The sequence below is a fragment of the Elephas maximus genome, chromosome 15 (genome assembly GCF_024166365.1).
Source record: "Elephas maximus indicus isolate mEleMax1 chromosome 15, mEleMax1 primary haplotype, whole genome shotgun sequence".
NCBI lineage: Eukaryota > Metazoa > Chordata > Mammalia > Proboscidea > Elephantidae > Elephas > Elephas maximus.
In genome coordinates this window covers 38,245,805-38,269,521 of record NC_064833.1, presented here as the reverse complement: position 1 = coordinate 38,269,521, position 23,717 = coordinate 38,245,805, and the positions used below count along the sequence as shown (strand labels likewise).

General features: G+C 34.8%; 1 protein-coding gene across 27 annotated transcripts in view; it reads left to right on the top strand.

The window, feature by feature from the left end:
• Window positions 1-23,717, top strand: part of RIMS2 (regulating synaptic membrane exocytosis 2) — a 647,490-nt gene that overhangs the window by 289,337 nt on the left and 334,436 nt on the right. For all 27 annotated transcript variants that reach the window (XM_049853946.1, XM_049853942.1, XM_049853937.1 and 24 more), the window contains one exon: window positions 10,197-11,128. In XM_049853946.1, coding sequence (XP_049709903.1) covers window positions 10,197-11,128 — 932 coding nt within the window. The remainder of the gene's footprint in view (window positions 1-10,196; window positions 11,129-23,717) is intronic.

Here is a 23,717-nt window from a genome sequence, read left to right as displayed (position 1 = left end):
GCATCTACTTAACTCCACTTACCTGCGTTTCCCATACTGTAAAATATCGTGTGGTTCTTTTTTCCAATAAGGAAATAAATAGTTAAGATGGAAATTAGTTATACACTTTTTTCAGGGATGGATTAACTAGTAAGCAAGGTACTTGTAGGCTTATGTTTACTTACTAATCTATAGTGCATAATTTCACATGGGTTTTACCACATCTTTGATGTTGTGAAATTGTGCACTACAAATTAGTAAGTAAGTGCAAATAAGCCCATGTGAACCTTGCATATTGGGCAATCTGTCCCTTATATATACCTTTTTTGTATCTGTAAGTCTTTTTGGCTTCCAGATAAGCAGCACCTATTTTTCTTTGATGTATACGTCTAAACGTGCTTGTTTTGTTTTATAGGAAGAGATTTCTCCTAACAACCAAAAATCTGTAAGTTAACACTTTGAAGCAAATTTAAAAAAAGAGGAAAGAATGGAATAAGTATATTAAACCAGTAGTTGGAGTTCAATAACGGAACCATCAGAGTAAAAGAATATAAAGATTGTAAGTGAGAATAGAATAAATAACTTTCTGGAGGTACTTTCACTGATGATCGTGGAAGATGGCTGTTGGCTAAACTTATCTATATTTCTTTTTTCCTTTTCCATTTATCCTATCTTGCTCATTTTACTTGGTATTGTTTTCATTGAATCTTTATTATAAGATTTTTTTCTAAGGCTGCCACAGACTCAGGTAGAGCACCTTAAAAAGGGGGGGACTAAAATCGTTGCAGGTTTCAGTTATCTTGCTGTACAGTCAGGTTGCCAGCCTTCGTGTCTATTATTGGGGTGCCAATTTTGGGAGAGATGCTGTGGGGTGGGGAGTGGCACACTGGGCCACTGTATGGGACCAATCCATTTGTGCACCATTTTCTAGATATTTGAGTACACGAAATCTTCATCTTTCAAATGTAACTTGATAATATTGTCATGAATAAAATAAAAATTGATATTTGATTCATAGAATCTTTTTGTTATTGTGTACCTCCACAATCAATGAATTCTAAAATTCACGAAAACCTTTTAAACCCAGAATCAGGTCTCGTTAATTTGAATGCATGGGAACTATTTGTCCAGGGAATGAAAAACATGTAAAAGTAAAAAAGTTAAAAATGGGGGAAACAGTCCTGAAAGAGGACTAAAAATGTTGGAGGATGAGAGAGCAGGAACTTGGAGACCTAGAAATCTCGATAGAAAGTAAAGAGAAAGCAGTAGCGGTATTAGAAAATGATGCAGATGAAAGTCTGGGTAGACAAATAAGAGAAGCTAGAAACAAGTTTAATGGTACAGGAGAGGACTGGCAACAGAGTGTTCATTACAGATGGAGGAATATGGCCAAGGGAACTCACTGAGGCGGTGAGAGTGAATGGAAGGAAAACTAAGCAAGAGGAAGGTTTGGTCTTTACATCAGCTGTAGTGTTTTCTAAAATTTTCCGGACTTTTCAGCTTGGAAGAATCAAAATATACTGTGGAAAAAATTTTCGGTTTAATATAAACTGTTTGTCTAAATGGTTGAATTTTATTATAAGTTAATTTTCTTATGAAAATGGATTATCTTGAATTTATATTGCATTTTTCTTTGAAGAAATAACAAGTCTTTATTAGGAATCTCAGAAGGTAAAAGTCAGTTTCTCTGCCCTTACCCACAATTTCTCCAAGTCCTACAGTTAATTCTAGGAGCAAATTTTATAGATGAGTACTGTACAAATGGTTAAAAGGTACAATTATATATCCCTAGACCCTCGTTTAAACTTGAAATTTGAGAGACAAAAACATAACAGTGCTTTTGCGTCTCTACAAGTCTTTAACACTTGCCTTTTCTCAGTTTTGTATACATTTATTTGGAATCACTTAAATATAGTTCTCAGAGGTATTATATTACTATCTAGGTAATTGGCTTTTGGCAGAATGGACTCTGTGGTGTTATTTTCTTCTTCTTCTTTTTTTTTTTTTTTGAATGACTAAGTGGAGACATTTTGAGGTAAAATGATACATTAAAGTGAACAAAGCTGGATTTCAACTCAGTGTTAGTTCATGGAGCACATTATTTCTTATTAAATTTCTACAGACACCACTGCTGTTTGTCCCATTGCACTTTTGAGGAAGCATCCTTTTTTAAATAAAAAATTAAGAAATTTGTAGTGAATAATTGAAAAGAAGTTACCGAATCGGCCCTTTGAACTACCACCTATATCATTGCCATACATTTTATGGTGAAAGCTGAGTGGTAGATTTACCTATAATGAGCACAGTGAATTGTGTAATTTTAGGAATACTGCAATGAATACAGAAGAACATGATTTATAAATTTCTGAATCTGTCAGTTTTAAGTATACTGCCCAGAACTGCCTTGGATGTAGGTTGCATTTGGTGTTTTTTACTGAGAGGCATTAATCAGCTAAGTACCATAATCCTCCTTACAGGGTACATTCTTACTTGACCTCGAGCTATATACAGCCACATAGTAACAGCATTAAAGAACACCCTTTCTGTTAACAGGCCCGTCACTAGAGGGTTTTATGACTCCATCCTTGAATGAGTGTTGTTTTATGAGTAACTTTTTAGAAACTGAGTTTTGAAATAAAATGATTGTGAGCAAGTAGAGACTTTCAAATCATCTGATTAAGGATGGCTCCTATGATTTTGCTAGAGCTAGAAGGATTAAATGACAGCACCGCCTGGCACAGTGTTAATGTATTTTCATCAACATGCTGCTTCATGCTCGACAGATGTGCATTGCTTGAGCTAAAGGTAAAACAGTAAAAATGTGTAAGATACTAATTGTGATATGTGAAAAGAGCTTTGTATATTTTACTGTTTTTGATGTGTATATGTTTTTGGTTTTTAAAAGCATTTTGTGGAATTGTAGGAATGGGACCTATATATTTCATTTTTTACTCGATCAAATACTTCTGTTAAATCCTTGATTTAATGTATTTTTAGCAGCTTCAGATTTTATAATTTAATTGCTTGTTGTGTTTCAATTATATGTTAGGCATTGTATAATCGTATTAATGAAATATTTTAGTATTTAGCAATATCTGTGATTTATATAGTTTATATTGTTTATACTTTATTATTTATAAAATGACAACTTTTTAACAAACTGTATTAAAAAAGATTCTAAGATTTTCATATAAAAAATAGATAGTGTTTAATAGTAATAATATAAAATTTTAACTTTTAGAAATTAGTAATCCTCAAATCCTTCACTTTACTATCAACATCATTAGTATTCTTAAAAATTACTTAGGTCTTCAGTTAAGAGTTAAAGATATGAATATTAAAACTTAAGTTTTCATTTAATCATTCACTGTCTTTACAATGTTTTCAAATGTTTACCAGATTATATTTTTAGAGATTTGCTGATTATTTTATAGTATGTATGGTCAGTATTGTAGGTGGTGTAACACAAACCACATAAGATGGTGAAAATTGCAAATAGTAAAATGGAAACTGTGATAAAAACATGATGAATTAATATACAGTATATAAGTTGAGAAAAGTACCTTTATTTGGGAAGGCAGCTTTTTATTTATCAGTCACTGTGATTTTTTGACATGGAATTTCAAAGAGATTAGTTCATAGAGTTTCTTGCCCCAACCGTGGTGCCTGGTCAGAATAACATTTGCAGTATAGTACAGGTGTGACTAGTGCAGCTAGAATACTTAAAAATATGTTGAATTGTTTGTCCATATGACAAAAAAATTAAAAGTAGTGAATAGAAATGCACTGATTAAAGAAAAATTTTTTTTCCTTTAGGTCAGTTAAATTATGATTTTCAATAAAGTGATTCCAGTTAAGACCACCATAATGTGATGAAAGAAGAAAATAATTGCGACAATTTAGGTCCAACTATGAGTTGGAATCAACTCAATGGCAACGGATTTTGGGTTTTAAAGAAAAGTAACATAAGTAGATATTAGGTAAAGTGAATATAAATATACATTTATTGTTATATCAGAAATATAGATGGGTAGAATACATAAGAGTGAAAAGCAAGGTGGTATAAATGTCACGAATACATTTTATTCTGAAGGAAGAAATAATTTGGGATTCTGTTTCTTAATTTCTTGGGGTGTTTGAAGGAGTAAATAAAATATAACATCCTAGATGAATTCTTCATTCTTCTGAATTATGACTTATGGGTTAAAAACTTTGTGATGCTTCAAAGAAGTGTGTGGATTATCATTATACGCTTTTACCTGTTAAGTGTTTTCGACCAGATTATAATAAATGCCAAGGCTTGCTTATAATGGCCAGTGATGAAGATAGTGATTAGAGATACAGTAATTTAATTTGCATGAATTTTCTTCAGTTCCTGAAAAGAATATACTGCCTAAGAAATATACCACTATTAATTTAAAGGAGCTCATGTATGAGATAAGGAGCCCTGGTGGCGCAGTGGTTAAAATGCTTAGCTGCTGACCGAAAGGTTGGCAGTTTGAACCCACCAGCCGCTCCACGGGAGAAAGATATAGCAGTCTGCTTTTGGAAAGATTGACAGCCTTGGAAACTCTATGGGGCAGTTTTACTCTGTACCATTGGGTCACTATAAGTAAGAGTTGACTTGACAGCAGTGGGATTTTTGGTTTCATGTATAACTCAAGACATAGTTGATAAAAGTTATTTTGACAAAGTATTTTAACATTGTGGAAAAATTGCCAGCAGATTCTTCATTGTTTAATAAGAGTGCATTATTATTCTTAGAATATCGTCTTGCCTTGCTTCTAACATAGCTTTAATATATGATAAGATACTATAGTTTAAAGTACATTAAAAAAAAAGCCTATGTCAGAGTAACAGTGACAATAGTCATTGCATTTCAGAAATCATGGTCGTTGTTCTATTTTTACTTAAATCCTGTACAAATCAGTGTCTACATTATGACTCACATGCTTTGGTAAATTTTATAATCTCTAGAACAAAGTCATTGCTGGATTTATCACTAAATTCAATTTTCCTAAGTTATGATTTTAAAAAGCATTTAGATAGCTTGCTTGGTTGTTGTTAGGTGCCGTCAAGTCAAGTCTGTCCCAACTCATAGTAACCCTGTTTACAACAGAACGAAATGCTATCCAGTCCTGCACCATCCTTACAATCGTTGCTATATTTGAGCCCATTGTAGCCACTGTGTCAGTCATCTCATTGAAGAACTTCCTCTCCTTCCCTGATCCTCTACTTCACCAAGCCTGATGTCCTTCTCCAGGGTCTGGTTCCTCCTGATAACATGTCCAGAGTACCTGAAATAAAGTTTCACCATCCTTGCTTCTAAGGAGCATTCTGGTTGTACTTCTTCGAAGACAGATTTGTTTGTTCTTCTGGTATTCCATGGTATAGTCAATATTCTTCGCCAACACCATAATTCAAAGGCGTCAGTTCTTCTTCGGTCTTCCTTATTCATTGTCCAGCTTGTGAGGTGATAACTTGCTAGAAATTAAGTATTAATGGTTCTAGAGATTTTTTACAGACATCAGATAACCCATATTATAGTTTTTTAGCTATTTTATAGCCTTTGCTGAAACTGATTACACCTCAACAAAAAGAAAACAAATCCTCACAAGTGTACCAATAAGCAACATCATGATAAACGGAGAAAAGATTGACGTTTTCAAGGATTTCATTTTACTTGGATTCATAATCAACACCCATGGAATCAGCAGTTAGGAAGTCAAACAATGCATTGCGTTGGGCAAATCTGCTGCAAAAGACCTCTTTAAAGTGTAAAAAGCAAAGATGTCACTTTAAGGATTAAGGTGCGCCTGACCCAGGCCATGGTGTTTTCAGTTGCCTCATATGCATGTGAAAACTGGACAATGAATAAGGAAGATGGAAAAAGAGTTGACACCTTTGAGTTATGGTGTTGGTAAAGAATGTTGAATATACCATGAACTGCCAGAAGAACAAACAAATCTGTCTTGGTAGAAATACAACCAGAATGCTCCTTAGAAGCGAGGATGGCGAGACTTCGTCTCACATACTTTGGACATGTTATCAGGAGGGACCAGTCCTTGGAGAAGGACATCATGCTTGGTAAAGTAGAGGGTCAACGAAAAAGGAAGACCCACAGTGAGTTGAATTGATACAGTGACTACAACAGTGGGCTGAAGCATAACAATGATCATGAGGATGGCACAGGACCAGGCAGTGTTTCATTATGTGTTGTACACTGCATCACTGTAAGTCAGAACTGATTCAACAGCACCTAACAACAACAACAACAGAACACTGATACTGAATTCTATAATCCTGTCACCTGCCAGTGGATTCCGACTCATAGTGACCATATTGAACAGAATAGAACCTCCCCATAGGCTTCTAAGGTTGTAAACTTTAAGAAAGCAGATGGTGACATATTTCTCCTGTGGAGTAGCGGGTGGGTTCCAACTGCCAACAGTTAACAGCCAAGCATATAACCACTGCGCTACCAGGGTTCCTTGAATTCTATAATAAGAAGTATATATTCTTATTTATTGGTAAAATAGAATACAATTCCTGTATTATAAATATTCACTACATTTATGTTACTTATACCCTGTTTACTTAAAAAAAATCATATTAATTTCTACAGGTAGGAATGAAGTGTTCCTTTTTGTTTGCTTTTAAACTTATGACCTACCCAATGGGATGTTAACTGTATTACTGGAAGACTTTAAGTAACAAAGAATGTTTGTTCCAAAAGTTTAGTTGTAAAGTGATTGATGCTCAAAATACATTTTCCTGAAGGAGTCATTTTATAAACGGTAGTTGGATTCTGAAGTCCAACTACAAAAGCCAAATTAACCTATAAAGTACACTACTAATAAAAGTAGATCCTTCCTTCCACTTAATGTGCTGTTAATACCATGAGAGTAGTAAGGGGAAAAAGAAAAGAAAAGAAATTGACTATTTCAGCAGATCAGTGGGTTTAAATATAGAAGAAAAAAGCAAACCATGAAAAATAGAAATAATCTAAGGAATAATCAGTCCACTCATTCAGCAGACGTTTACTGAGCACTTATTAAATATCATCCTCTTTAGATCTGGGTTCCTGTCCTCATGAAACAGAACCTTTTAAAGGATTATATAAATATTCCTGGTTAGAAATGGATTACGATCATCTAGGGAAGGAGTGCAGTGGGCAAGAGGGCCACTATTAAGTGAATTGACTCCAGGATACCCTATTCCCCCTCATTTTACTTTCTTGTATGGCCTTAAGTTCCACATTTTAGAGATTAATTTCTATTAACAAACATCCTCTTAAGGCATGCAAGTATTTTTGAGAGTGTTATTAAACCAGTACCCATTTACTCTGATTTAATCTGCTTGTTTTTCTTTTGACTCCCAACTGACATCAAATATAATGGGGAATTGGAATTTTCATTAGGATAGAAGGAAGATAGTTTGGGAGCATGAAATCTTTTGAAAGGGAAGGTTTTGTGAAACAGTCTTGGTGAGCTGCTTTTAGATGAATTCTCAAGGTGAATTATCTTGGAAAATCCTTGATTTAGTAAAACAACAGTTAAGAAGTTAGTAGATTTATATTTTATAAAACCAATTTGGAGTAATAAAAAGTAATGAAAATATTAGCAGTTTAATGAGGATACTATTTTTGTTTCCAGTGTTGTATATTTTATGTCATTTAGAGTGCACTCAATGCAAATGTATTATTTAGGTCTTAGTTCAAATGTACCTTTTCAAAATTACCTTTTTTATTAGCTTTCATGTAGAACTTGATGAAGTTGTGGTATCTGTATTGTAAGATCATAGTCTCTATGAATCATTTGGCTTCTTAAGATCAAGGATCATGTTTTTTCATTCCTGTTTTCCTAATCTGTGTTATATCAGAGCCCTGGTGGCCAAGTGGTTAAGAGCTCAGGCTGCTAACCAAAAGGTTGGCAGTTCAAATCCACCAGCCACTCTTTGGAAAGCCTATGGGGTAGTTCTACTCTGTCCTATAGGGCTACTGTGAGTTGGAATCAACTCGACGGTAGAGACACACACACACACATCTATGTTATAATGTGTGGCATGTAATTCTTACCTAATAAATGTTTTTTAAAATCATGTATGAGTTAATGTATATAATCTATGCCTCTCACTTTAAAGCACAGACTCCCAAAGAGTAAGTTAACTTTGTAGGTTCAAATAACTAATTATAGCAAAAGTTGAACTAAAAAACCAGATCCCTTAATTCTGGTGTCTTTATGTGATACTGCTACCATGCTGGAATATTTTTTTAGTCATATGTCTAAAAGTAATGACAAAAGTATATATATGTCATATATATATATATAGGGTATCATGTAGATTAATAGTATATTTCTTTTGAGTGCCCTGCTTTGTACATTTCCAACTATAGGAGTAAATGGTTTTATGTAATAATTGTAATGGTTTATATTGTCATAAATTTTTCTGTAGGTTTAAATGTAAAAAAAAATAGTTACATCTGCTTGTTCAATCATAAAACATTTAGGAGAACAGATCAGTTTCTTTATTTACTACAATACTCTTCCCTTTCTGGTTCCAGCTTAGAGTCTACCAGATGCCTTGTGTAAGATTTGGAAGGTGGAAGAGAAAGAGAAGCCATTATTGTCAAGCAGTAATTGTAAACAGGCTGATGAGCAGATGTGAAAGTCCTAGTGCTCCTGGGAAAGCTTCTGTTAATTGATCACCCCAATGCTGTAGGCAGCTGAGATAATTGGTGGCAACTTCTCTATGACTTTTGAGATTCAAGCATTTTTTAAATGAACATTTCGAGTATCCCTGCCTTTGCTTCTGCAGGCTGAGATCAGCAGCATTAATTTTCTTGGCCTTCATTCTGCTAGCCATTTCAACAGTTGTGTAGCTTCTCATTCCTGTATTAAAACCCTTCCTATCTGGAAAACCTCGAGAGACTTCTGTTTTCATTAATGAACCCTGATCGATACATTGGCAGACTGTAGTCCAGGTATGGGGGAAAAGGGATTCGATGACACAGAGGAGACTTTAAAAGGGAGTGATGATGTTGTTGGGTTGGGTTATTTCATCATGTTCCTTCTCTACATCTGCTCTTGGGCCAAAAAAAATATTATCTAAGAAGTTCACAACTGAGCTGTCTAATCTTGATCATCTTAAACACTTCAACAGACCCCACTTTCTCATTTATCTCCTGTTCATGTCCTGGCGAAATTCCCATAGCAGTTGTTCTAATTCTTTTCTGTAATCTACAGCATTCCAGTCCCATTACTTCTTATGGCTAGTAGTTGATATTATCCCAGTTCATGCCAGAGAAGAGGACAGTGTGAATATTTTGTTGACAAAGAGTATTATGTGTGATTGCAAAGTCTAGTTACAGGTTGTACCAGTGTTAGTAAGACATGTTGAGAATTTAAGACGCCGTCTCTTCTTCTGAGGCTGGAGGGAAATCTGAGGGGTCAGATGTTGAGACTGAGTAGAGATGTGTCACCAGGATGGCCTTAATCTTAATGAAGATGGAACAAAAATATCAGTCTTTTCTGACTTCTAAGGTAGTGGTGATGAACAAATTGCTTTGTAATCTGGAAAATGCAAATGGTGTTTATTTAAATTGTTCATATCAAATTACAGCAGTAAAGAAGGGTTGGAGACATGATAAAATGAAGGTTGGGGTGAACCAAAGCTGGGAGTGATGTAGGTAGATGCTGAATGAAAAATGATTAATTTTTAGGAGCCAATATTTAGTTTCAGTTAGAAAGTATTAAATTCTTGAACCAAGTAAGTTTGGCTTCATTACCTTTTCAAGCAACTTTCTTAGCCAGGTTTCTGGAAGAGAGAAAATGGAAGGAAGAATATTTCTAAGCTACTGATTAACAGTTGGGGGATAGCCGAAGTGTAGCAAGCCCCACAAGGAAGTTGGAATGAAGGCTGTTTTGCAGCAGTTGAAGGTGATATTGATTATCTGCTTTCAGAGTATAAGTATGTTTTATATGTAGTGTGTCAAGTGTTTAATAATGACTGCGAAAGTACCTTTTAAGTTAAATATTTGAACTGAGTAAAATGAATACTAGTAAAACTTTTGTTGTGACATGTCTTTAAAACGAAATGAGAAAAAAATGAAACAATGGAAGTATGTGAATTTATCCAACATCCTACCAGTGAATCAATAAAATATAAAATTGTTTAAATGTTGCCCTTCTCACCTTTCTTTTCCTTTGGTTACTTAGGAAAAGAAGTCCATCAGTGTCCAGAGATCAGAATAGAAGATACGACCAAAGGGAAGAAAGAGAGGAATATTCACAACAGTATGCGCCTTCAGATAGCGCAATGCCTAGATCTCCATCAGATTATGCTGATAGGCAGTCTCAACATGAATCTCAGTTTTATGAAGAATCTGATGATGTGAGTTATAGGGACTCCAACAGGAGAAGTCATAGGCGTTCCAAAGAGTATATTGTAGATGAGGAGGAGGATGTGGAGAGCAGAGATGAATATGAAAGACAAAGAAGAGAGGAGGAGTACCAGGCACGCTACCGAAGCGATCCAAATTTGGCCCGTTATCCAGTAAAGCCCCAGCCCTATGAAGAACAAATGCGTATCCATGCCGAAGTGTCCCGAGCTCGGCATGAGAGAAGACATAGTGATGTTTCTCTGGCAAATGCTGAACTGGAAGATTCCAGGATTTCTACGCTAAGGATGGAACGACCATCAAGGCAAAGATCTATATCTGAACGGAGAGCCGCCATGGAAAATCAGCGATCTTACTCAATGGAAAGAACTCGAGAGGCTCAGGAACCAGGTTCTTATCCACAAAGGACCACAAACCGTAGTCCTCCTACCCCTCGGAGGAGTCCAATACCCATTGATAGACCAGACATGAGGCGTACTGACTCATTAAGGAAACAACACCACTTAGATCCCAGCTCTGCTGTAAGGAAAACGAAACGGGAAAAAATGGAAACGATGTTAAGGAATGACTCTCTCAGTTCAGACCAGTCAGAGTCAGTAAGACCCCCACCACCAAAGCCTCATAAATCAAAGAAAGGAGGTAAACTGCGCCAAGTTTCATTGAGCAGTTCAGAGGAGGAATTAGCTTCCACGCCTGAATATACAAGCTGTGATGATGTTGAGATTGAAAGTGAGAGTGTAAGTGAAAAAGGTAAGCGCTCTAACCAAATATTTCTGCTGTAATTTATTAGATAAGGATTTTACTTCTGAGTAAACATTTAATAATTAGCTATTACTACCTTTGTTTTCCAAGTCGTTTAATAATTTTGCTCATGTGAAAAATATTTCAAGTTAAAAAAAAATAAATATCTTTTGTTGTTCATGTATAAGAAAAGTCTACTGATTTTTTTAAATTGTGGGTTTTTTTTTTTTTTGGTGTCATATTTATGAATTTTTTGTTGCATCACTTGATGGCATATTTTAAAAATATTTATTAACTGTAGCTTTAAAAACAGCATTTATTTTTGTGTCTTATAAAAGTAATAATATGTTGACTACAGAACATTGGAAACATTCCAAGTGTAAAAAAGGCAATGCAAGTTATCTATGATCCTTTCCCCCAGATATAACCATTGTTAACATTTTTTATATTTTCTTCCTTTTTTCTATGCATGTGTATTTTACATATTTATAAAATTGGTATCATACTATATATAATTCTGTATCTTCATTTTTCCAATTAATATCATAAGCTTTTTTTCATGCCATTCAATGTTCTTTAGAAATATGTTTTTAAATGGCTGCACTAATACTCTATCGTAAGGATGTACCACAAACTGTTTAGCTATTCCATTGTTTGGAGACCTTACAGTTGCTTCCAACTGCTAGTATAAATAATATTGTAATGGTTATCTTTATGCATAATTTTTGCCTACACCTCTGGTTATTTCACAAAAGTATATTCATACTTTGGACTCTTTTAAGCTTTTAATGCAGATTACTAAATTGTTTTCCAGAGAAGTTGTAACACTTTATATTCCTGCCGGATGTGCTTGAGCTCTCAGTCTCAATGCACCAAATCTTTGCCAGTTGAATAAGCCACAAAAAATGCTCTCTCTTTGTCATTTGAATTTGATTGTGAAGTTGAATGTTGTATATGTTTATTGGCCATTTAATATCTTCTGTGAATTATCTCTTCATTCATTTTATTCCCCTTGCCCATGTTCCTATCGGATATTAGTGCTTCCTTTATTGATTAATAAGAGCTTTTTATTATAGTCAGAATTTTACCCTATTTAACTGTCATTTGTTCCAAATATATTTCCCATTCTGATGTTTAGTTACTACTTTTTTTTGGTCATTCAGAACTGTTTTGAATTTAATATAGCCAAATCTTTGTGTCTTTGGTGAGCTTCTGCCATAGCTATCATCCTTACTAACTCTTTATTCATCCCCAAATAGTTAAATATTCAACTATATTTTATTCATGTTTTTTTATTTTTTTAACCTTTAACTCTTTAATCAATTTGGAATTTATTTTGGTGTGAGTCCCTCCTCCTACACAATAATTTTCTAATATCATTTGGTAAATAATCCATTTCCTGTTTATAAGAATCACCAAGAATCAGTAAGAGAAGTCAAGATCAGCTAGATATGAAATTAATATAGAATCACTTTATACTATACCAAAAATAGCTAGTTAGAAAATATAAATGAAAAGTAACTCCCATTCTGAAATAAAAGCAGAAAGTGTAATTTAAGAATATCAAGAAATGTGGGGGCCTGCAGGAAGAAAGCTACAAAACTTCACCAAATAGCATAAAAAGAACCTGGGAGCAGAGGTTCATTTCATGATCCTAATTGGGAAGTCTAAATACTTTAAAGATGCACGTTCTTTCTAAATAATTTCTTAGGATTAATAACTTTCTAGTCAAATTCCAATTGAACGATTGGAGTATTTTATTTCTGAAGCTAATCTAGAAGGAAAAAACCTCGACTATTATTAATAAATATCCTTAATAAAATGACAATAACTGAAAGTGTAATACTGTCAGAAAATTTGACGTACAGACCAATGAAATTATAACATAGCATATTAAAGCATTCTTGGTAAAATAGAGGGTCACCAAAAAAGAAGAAGACCCTCAACGAGATGGATTAAGACAGTGGCTGCAACAATGGCCTCAAACATAGCAACGATTGTGAGTATGGTGCAGGACCAGGCAGTGCTTCCCTCTGTTGTACATAAGGTCGCTATGAGTCAGAACCGACTCGACGGCAGCTAACAACAACATATTAAAACTAATAAGTGATTTTTAAAAAACACCACAAACCAAGGAGAAAGAGATAATTACTCAACAAATGGGCTTCATAAAAATGCATATATTGTTGAAAAAATCAAGTTAGAGTCTCACTTCATACTACTTGCAGTTAAATGATAAATTCTCAGGAAATCATGTTCATTAAAATGCAGTTATCTATAAACTGTAGGTTTTAATCAATTTTATCATAGAGTATATAGAAATTTTATTTTCTAGAATCTGTACTATTCCTTAAATATATTTATTAATCTTTAGTTTGGTCATTTTTCATATTTGCTCTAGGGTATCATAGTACTAAATGATAAGGAAAAGTTGGTTTTGTATCTTTAGTGGTTTAGTTTAGAATCCATCTAGGAGGTAGTTCTGTTACCCTTTGTTAATGTCTTCATTTTTACCACATAAATATGTAAAAAGAAAACAAATAACAAAATCAAAATGCATCAATGCAATGTTTGAAAGCTTTTTATATTTTGTATCCTTCTAAGGGCTTATACTTTGTTTCAGGATTTTGAAGTATTGACTTGTAAAAACTGACACAATTAAAAAGCTATGTGTAAATTAAATTAGAATCACATTTCCATATCTAAGTAATACTATTTATCGAATATAGAAATATACTACATGTCATTCATATAGGTATTCTTCTCTGATTTGAACTCCTAGTAGAGACTTTCTCACCTATCAATTTATTTCAGAGTATGGTTTCGGCTAATGTGTGTTTCGTGTGGACACACACACTTTAATTCAGCTTTGGAGGAATAAATCTAAAGACAATAATCCTTTCCTGTTTTATAGTAGTTCTTAAAGTGGAATTCATTAAGGAGAAGTTGTAGCTGTTGAGAGACTGGAGTAGTATGGGAAAAGATTGAGTCATGTCATAATAATTTCATTATTAGAGTAGCATTTTTGATTATTTGTGGAAAAAGTGCCTGTCTGATTAGAGAATCAGCTACTTTTAAAAGTATCTGACATTGTGATTCACAGCTATCTTTGGTAGTTAACCTTTAACATTTTCCCCTAATAACTAAAGAAGTTTTATTAGTGACATTTAAACGTATCTTCCCTGTGTATTTATATGTGGATACATCATTCTGTTTTGGGCCAACCGACTTTTAAAAGCTAGTCATCCCTTTGCTTTATTATCTCTAGGCTAAAAAACTTCAAAAGATATATTTTAAAACTCAGGATTTCTTACTTTTCTGGCTCTTTTCATTGTTGTGTACAACCTTTCAAAAATGTGCAAAGCAAATTTAGGTCAAGTAATCTCACTTAAAGAGTTAGTGTATAGATAGTACCAGGCAACATTATCATTGTAGAAGGATTATTTCCAGACCTTCGTATGTAATAGTATAGCTTTTACATATTGGCATCTTTTTTGTTTTTTAAATAATAGAATTCCATTGGTCATCCACATAGTTCACTCTACCATTTTCTGTTTGTCTCTCTGATGTCTTTTTGGCTGGGCACTTTATTCATATCTTTAGCCTTATTGGCATTTTGATGTCTTTTGCGCTTATTCATTTGCCACCTTGGATCTATTTCATTATTTTAAATATGTATGTAGAATTTCATTCAAATTTGTAATAGATGCCATTTTACTTACTCTGTTCTGATAAGTGATGCAAATATTTACAATTCAGGAGTAACTAGCCATTATTTGTGTAACACCACGAGGGAGGTTTAAAACATAAGTTTTGGAGCCAAAGAGGAGGATAAATCCTGGCTGTGTCTCTCACTAACTGCGTGACCTTTTCCTACCTGTTCAACTACTCTAGGTCTGTTTCCTGATCTGTAAATCAGAAAAACAGTGTTTTTACTGCTTGTTTATCAACCACAGCATTGTTAGTATCTATAAGATGTTTAAAAGAATCCCTGGCTTCTACCCTTAGATGCCAGTAGCATCTCTCCCCACACCCCTTCTGGAATCCAAATATCTCCAGACGTTGCCAAATTTCCCTTGTAGAGCAGTATTTCCCACCCCCAATCTCTTATCCTCTACTCCTTCACCTGTTCTCCCTCCACCTTTCAGGAACAATTGAGAGAGAGGGTGTTGTTGTTGCCGTGTGCCCTGGAGTTGATTCTGACTCACAGGGACCCTGTAGGTTGGAGTAGTACTGTCCTATAGGGTTTCCTAGGCTGTAATCTTTATGGGAGCAGATTGCCTGGTCTTTTCTTCAGCAGAGCCACTTGCTGTTGTTGTTGGGTGCTGTCAAGTCAGTTCCGACTCACAGAGACCCTATGTACAACAGAACAAAACACTGCCCAGTCCCTTGCCATCCTCACAATCGTTATGCTTGAGCCCTTTGTTGCAGCCGCGGCGCCAGTCCAAAGTTTGTGAGATGCTGTCTTCTGCTGCTGGGTCTCTACTGCTGGCCTCTCGTTCTGTGGTGGTGGGTTCCTCCCCTCTGCTCTGGAATTGGCTCTCTTTTAAGGCAAAACTGACCAATTCCCTATCATGAAGTTCTGCCCAGTCACCTGGATGGGAGTTATACAAATCCATGGCTAGAAAGGCCACACAAAAGTAATAAATCACACCATGCTATCCATAGTGAAATTTATCCCCTTGCATAATATCTAATTTCTTGTGATATTTACGTAATGAATTTACTGTATGTTTGTGAAGAACATAGTCTATTGAAATGATAATGTACATTAACAATTGGAGGAAAATGTTAATTTATAGTATTCAAGATAAATAAAATGCATTAGGAATTCTGGAACCAAGTGGACTCAAATTTTTAGAATAAATTGTAATAATAAGAATATTTAAAATTTTTTCTTAGCTATTTTATTACAACATTCTTGAATAAATTTTTTAAAAGTCAGAGACTGAATAATTTCTTATGTATTCACTCCATTATTGGTAAAATATTTTTATCGTAGATTATTACCCCAATTGTAACATCAGTTTTTGAGCCTCACTCTTGAATAATACAAAGAACTCATACTGAAGTTACATGGATATAATTAGTTAATATGTTACTATATTAGGCAACATTATAAAACTATTTTATCATGTCTTCTAAAAATAGAATACTTTTAATGGGAAATCAAGTTCAGAATACCTATTATGCAGCTGATTTAGGACTTGAAATTACATAACATAAATGTAACTAGATTAAGAAGCTAAGCTAGCTCAAAGTTAATTTGTAAAGTATATAACCAGAAGGTAGATTTGCAAATAGGAATAAAGGAGAATATTTCATTTCCTGATAAATTGCAGCTTTAAAAAAAAATTTAAGATTGATAGTTCCATCTCTTGGCAAAAATATTTCCTTAACTAATTTTGGATTAAATACCATGCTAAGCATTTGCCTATAGAAAAAGGATTGCTTTTAATGGAAATTTAGCACCCAGGTAAGTACCAAGAAAAAATATTTTACAGATTTCAGTTTGTGGATATTTCAGACAGTGCTTAGCTATTTGAATGGAAAATTAAAAAGCAAAATTAAATTATATACTTGTTGAAGTTAGTTCGGAATATGATAAAATGTTAATTTTTCACTTAAAGTCTATGAATTATATTAGAATCAAGTAGATCATGCCTAGGTTCTGATATTTAGTAAAGCTTTAAAAATTTGGTGATGAAATTGTTAAAAGGTTAGAAAAAATATGCCTTTGTGAAGAACATTATAATGTTATACAGGCCAATTACATTTGAGTTGAAAAAGCATTGAAATAACAGGTAACTTAGGTTTAAACCAATTGAATATTCAAAAAGTATGCAGTAGATTCACCCATCCATTCATTCTTTATTTCATTCAGTTAAAATGCATCAAATGTCAATCATCTTTAGTAGTTGAGTGCAAAACATTCAATATAAAAGCATTTTTATCACCCTAGAATTCCAGTTTTGAAGAGCCAAAAGAAGAAATTGGGTTATAAATTTGGCAGCATTTATGCTGGCTGATTCATCCAAGAAAATTGCATAAAGGGTAGACTTTGATTTTTGTTAGCCTGTGCTAGAAGCATTAAGCAAGTATAAGGTTTCTAGAGCTGATTTCGCAGCAGCAGAGCCTGACTCCTTATCTCGGCCTCACATTTGGGATATACAGTGTAGCTTTACTGCATGTGGGTAAGTACCCATTTAATAGGAAGTTCCAATTGCAAGGATGATCAGATAATACACAGTTTAGAGAAGAGGCTGGCAGTGTGGCTTGTGAGGCCAAGCTAGCCTACAACCTGTTTGTGCATGACTTGTGTTTTCAGCAAAGAATGGTTTTTATATTTTTAAATGATTAAAAAAAAAAGAGAAACTTAGTTAAAAAAAGAATAATACTTGGTGACATGAAAAATTTTATAAAATTTAATTTTAGTGTCTATAAAGTTTTGTTTAGACACAGCCACAGTCATTTGTTTATGTATTTTCTATGATTGCTGTTGCACTATAAGGGCAGCGAGGAGTAGTTGCGACAGACCACATGTGCTCTCATCAGTTTGCACTGCTGTTCAGCAGACTACAAATCACAGTGATGCATTTATAACTCAGCAGTGTTTTGAGTGCTATGTGTTTCGCCATACTGCGGCGTTTTTTTTTTTTTTTTTTTTACCAGTACATGCCCATCACGTTGTAATAAGAAAGGAAGAGAAAGTGAATTTTGAATGTCACACTTTTAACGCACATTGGAGTGTGGGTCATTTTGTTATAGAATTAGATGGAAAAGTTTTGTGTTTATTATACAGTGATCCTATGTTGTTGTTAGGTGCCAGCAAGTTGCTTCCCACTCATAGCGACCCTGTGTACAACAGAGCAAAACACTGCTCAGTTCTGTGCCATCCTCACAATTGTTGCCATGTTTGAGGCCGTTGTTGCAGCTGTTGTATTTATCCATCTCTTTGAGGGTCTTCCTCTTTTTTTTGCTGACCCTCTACTTTACCAAGCATGGTGTCCTTTTCCAGGTACTGGTTCCTTCTGATAACATGTCCAAAGCACATAAGATGAAATCTTGCCATCCTTGCTTCTAATGAACATTCTGGGTGTACTTCTTTCAAGACAGATTTGTTCGTTCTCCTGACAGTCCATGGTGTATTCAATATTCTTTGCCAACACCACAATCCAGAAGAATCAGTCCTTCTTCTGCCTTCCTTATCCATTATCCAGCTTTTGCATGCCTGTGAGGCAATTGAAAAACCATGGCTTGGGTAAGGTGGCACCTTAGCCCTCAAGTTGACATCTTTGCTTTTTAGCACTTTAAAGAGGTCTTTGCAGCATATTTGCCCAGTGCAGTACATCGTTCGATTCCTTGACTGCTGCTTCCGTGGGTGCTGATTGTGGATCCAAGTAAAATGAAATCCTTAACAACTTCACTGCTTTCTCCATTTATCATGATGTTGCTTATCAGCCTAGTTGTGAGGATTTTTGAGACACTATAGCTGTGCTGAAAGGATATGACATACATTGACATCACCAGATTTATCACCTATCGCAGTAGTGCCATTCATAGGGAAGCAAAAGTCAGAAAATTCTGAAAATTTAAAACAGAGTATGTCATTATAGCAAAATTTCCTCACAAAAATAAAATATGAAAATGAAGCTGTAATCAGAGTAAATTTCCACATACTTCATTTGTTAACCAATCCAAGAAAGATTTGTACCAGTGGTAAATTAATTAAATTTTTGAATGCAGCAGTCAAAGTAATGTGTCCAGAAAAAATAAAACTTGTTTAAGGTTACTAGCCTCTTGGCAAAATCAGTTGCTTGAAAATTTGACAACATTGGTCAATTAAAAAACAAGGCTAACTATTTTAAGTAGTTTTTCTTGGTTCTTGATAATGTTGACAGATGTTATCAATACTGTCTAGTTGCTTATCTGAGGAGTCAATGCACAGTTTAAAGTGATTGAGTAACTAGACTGTATGAATAGTCTGCGTGGAACAACCAGAGGTGAGATTATTTTCAAAGCAGCCGAGAAAACACTAATTTAGTACACTCCAGAATGCAATCTGCTGAATTGTGCTACAACTAAAATATGAGTGGAACAGAAGAAGGCTTGAAAAAGGACAAATGTATAAAGCTTGTGAAAATGTAAGGTGTTAAAAGCCTATGGTTATTCATTGTGTTATTCATCAGCTGGTACTTAACAGGAAAATATTTGAACCTATCATGTGTTATTGAACCATTAGCATCAGTGGTGAACTTCATTTGCTCTTGGGGACTTAGCCATTGTCAGTTTCATGAATTTTTGTCAGAAATACAAGCTGAATATCCTGCCTTTCCCTACTGCAGAGCAGTTTGATGGCTTAGAAGTAGTAAAAGTTTTTAGCATTTTTTTTTAAGCTCAGAGTCAGTACTGAAATTTTTCTAAATGAGAACTGTCCTCAGGCACTATTATTGAGCAGTGAATGGCTTTTGAAATTAGATTTTGTTGTAGATCTGATGATATTTTTCAATGAATTACTGTTTTGCTTCATAACTTTAGGTTAATCTAAAATTATGAGGCAAAACAATGATTATAAGAGAAACTTATACTGCAGTGAAGTCATTTTGATAACTAATGTTATTTGAATACATTTCTCATGATGTCAGAAGTTAAAACAAAAAAAGCAAGATCTTCATTTTCACATAAATTTGCAGTGGAAATACTCTCAGAACTCCAATTACAGTTCCATCAGTGTTTATCAGACCTCAATGCAAATGTAAAGAAAATTTTCATATTTCAAAATCCATTTAACTGTGCAGTTGAGGAACTTCCATCTAACTTTCAATTAGAAGTGATTAATCTGCAATGTAATGTCCTACTAAAAGGCAAAATATCAAGAGAAGAATTTAATAAAAGTCTGTAAATATCTTCCAAGTAATGAATATGTTCCGTTAGCATCATATACTTGTGAATTGATACCAGTGTTTGATAGTACCTGTCTGTATGGAATGACAGTTTTGGAAGATGAAATACATTTTATTAGAGATCAGCACTAACAGATGAATATTTGCAGTCCGTTTTGATGATAGGACACTTTAACTCTGAACCCTAATTAAGTGAAATGTCATCCCCCAAATTATACTCAATTACCATTATTACTCAAATTTAAAATATAGTAATAATCCAAACCAAAACCCAAACCCATTGCTGTCGAGTAGATTCCAACTCATAGTAACCCTAAATTTGTCTTTGTTCCTGTTACGTAAGTGCCTACATAATAGTCTAGATTCTCCTTTTTGCCCACAAAGCTGAAAATATTTACTATCTGCCCCTTACAGAAAAAGCTTGTTGACCCCTGATTTACAGTACTCGTTGTTCATTTTAGATAGTTATCTTGAGGTCAATTAATGATATTTTCTAAAAACCAGTAAATATTTTTTTAACTTTTAAAAATATTTAGATGTTATAATTCATTTTCCAGCTGGACATATATTTTCTTTAGAATTTAAGTTACATTGCTTCACTTGTTAAAACAAATTTTATTGTGGTAAAATATATATATATATTATTATTGAAATAAATGAATGTTCTGTGTGAGTAGGGAGTTTGCTTTTTGTTGCTTGTTTTCACTGATATGTTTCTAGCACCTAGAACAGTTTCTGGCATATAGTAGCTCAGTAAATATTTGTTGAGTGAACAAATTAATCATTTAAAGAAATATTTGTTGGATTTTTCCCTGGAATCTAAGGCATTAAGATTTTCTTACTACTGGGGTTGAGGGGTGAGGCAGATTACCCTCTACCCTATTAATAGACCTAAGATTTTATGACATATAGTTACCATTATTTCTTTGTGCTGTTAATAGTCTTTTTAATCCTGTACACACACACACACACACACACACACACACAATGACCATTTATTGTTTTAGAGCTGGATACAAAACTTACTATCATTATTTATCTGTCTCAGGGTTGGCTACCATTAGGCATTTAGGTTACTTCTGGTTCCATGTGACGGGAGAAACCTTTCTTCGATATATTTTTATTTGAAGAAAAGAAATTATCAGTAGTTCACTATTCTGGAGCAGTTAATCTAGTGACCTGATATCCTGGGATTAAACTGTCTGTTCTTTGAGATTATAAGTGTCACTTTTCTTTGCTCAATAATGCTCAGTTCATCCTGGATAAGATGTGAAATTGTGTTTGAGAGATGGCAGTTTTGTGGTTAGGGTTGATATTGGCAGTTGTGCCAATTATACTGTTTTTCAACTCCAAACTTGCCTTTCTGTACTGCACTTTGACATGCTGGGGGCCTGGAACTCTGCAGACCACATTTTTGCTTTGCCAGCTTCTCTTTGCTAGATTATGACAGTAAGGGGCGTCAGAGGAAGATTATAAAGCTGGAGGAAGAAACAGGTGGTAATTACTTCGTATTTGTTTTACAAGATCTTCTTGTTCACTTTTTGTCTATTTCCTGTTCCTGTGAGTGGCATGCTCCTAACACCCTGGCGGCAGCAGTTCCTCTCTGCATGAACCCTTGAATTCAGTTTGCGGTTTTCCCAACGTTTGCAGAACCAGCCTCATTGCATTCTTGCTCAGGGACACCAGTTATCAGCTGAGTAGTGCCCCATATCAGACGGAGCCTCACAGGGTCTATCCTATGAGTACAGAAACACCAATACCAGCTAAATATGACCACTACTTCCTCAGAGGTCTGAATTTTAGCTCCTTAGGGACACTTCTCCTAGCTCCTGTTTTCAATCATTTCAACCATTTTCCTTTGTTCTCTGAGCCCTAGGGGCGATAGCTACTTCGTACAATTGTTATGTTTATGATAGTTCTTTTTATCTTTTCATTTATCTAGTTAACATGCCTAATGACAATTCTTTGTATTAACTTTTCTCTGTTCAATAACTGGTGTTGTTTCTGTCTCCTGACTGGGCCCTGACTGATATAAAAATCAGCACCAGAAGAGATTCCAGGAATAGACCCTCAAAGATGGGATTTGGAGATGGGTTTGGTCATATTTTGGGGCTTTGTACTTTGTTTTGGAAAATATATTAGCCCCTGCCTCTTTTCTCTTATTTGTATCTTCCCTGGATTTCTATAGCTAGATTGACTAGAATTGGTCCAGATATAGAATGAGTTCTATACGTGATAGAATGAGAATATGCTTAGCCCCACTGTCTGACCTGATTGAGAATTAAATCATGCTGCGCTTATCTTAATTTTGATAATGATTTGATGTTACCCAGAAAGAATTTAATTTTCAGGTATTACTTTTTACCATAAGTGATAGAAGTGGTGATAAAGTGTTAGACTTACGGAGGAAGATGTCAGGTATGACTCCTAGATTACTGGAGTAGTTTAGTGGATGGTGTTATCTTTTACTGAGATGAGTGATTTGGGGAGAGGGTAAGATTCGAGTGGAAAATCAGCAGTTATGTTTCAGCCATAGTACTAGCCAAGACTCTTTGAATTGCAAGTGAGGCAAACCCAACTCACACTGACTTGAGCAAAGAAGGGAATATAGTCCATCACAAAACAGAAAGGCCCAAGAACTTTTCATTAGGAACAGCCAGATCCAGTGCACAAATTATTTTTTAGAAATCTGCTTCTATCACTCAGTTCTGCTTTCTTCTTTGTTGGCCTCATTCTTAGGCATAAATAGTCTTAACAGTTTAGACTCTAATGGAAAAAGAGCTTCTCCTGCTCCTTCTAATACTTCTAACAAAAGTCTTGGCTTTATTCTGGACTTTTAAAAGTACTGGGCTGATATGATTCATTTGTACATCCTTGAGTTAAATGTGGCAAGGGGGACAACTTAAGTGGATTGTCTCGGAACTAGTCGTGTGCCTGTTCCTGAATCAGAGGGAGGGGGGTGGATAGAATCAGCGTCATTTGAACCAAATGGAGTGAGAGAGTGTAGGAAGGGAATGATTTCCCAACGGATAGTTCAGAGTATGCTGCTACCACAAGGAGGATGAATGGATACGAGGCAGGAAAAAACAACAGATGTCTACTGCTGAAATATGAACTTTGAAATGCTGAGTTATAAAAGTGGAGATGTCAAGTAGTAGTTAGATATACGGTTTAAAGTAGTACTCTTTGGTGATATAAATTTTGGAGTCATAAAACCATGGGATTTAATTAAATTATTTAGAAGGAGAATGGAGAGAGAATAAGAGAGCATTGGGACTGAGTCGTAAGGAACTTCAACAAGTAATGGAGAAGAAGGAGCCTACCAAGGAACTTGAAAATGTAGCCAGTGAGGTAGAAGGAAAATTGGATACAGAGAAAACTGGGAAAGAGTGGTATTGTTGCAACTGAAAGGAGAGTGTTTTATTAAGGGAGAATGATAAAGTATGATTAATGCAGAAATACAGAAGTCGTTCTGCAGGTGAAAGATGTGGCAGTCTGCTTCAGTAAAGATGGCAGCTTTGGAAATCCTATGGGTTGCTATGAGTCGGAATCACCTTGACTGCATACAACAACAAAACATCTATTGGATTTGGCAATATGGTGATGACCTTGACAGAGGCTGTTTCAGTGTGGTGATAAGCATGGCTTACAGACTGGATGGAATTGAAAAGTGAATGAGAAGTAAGGAAGTGAAG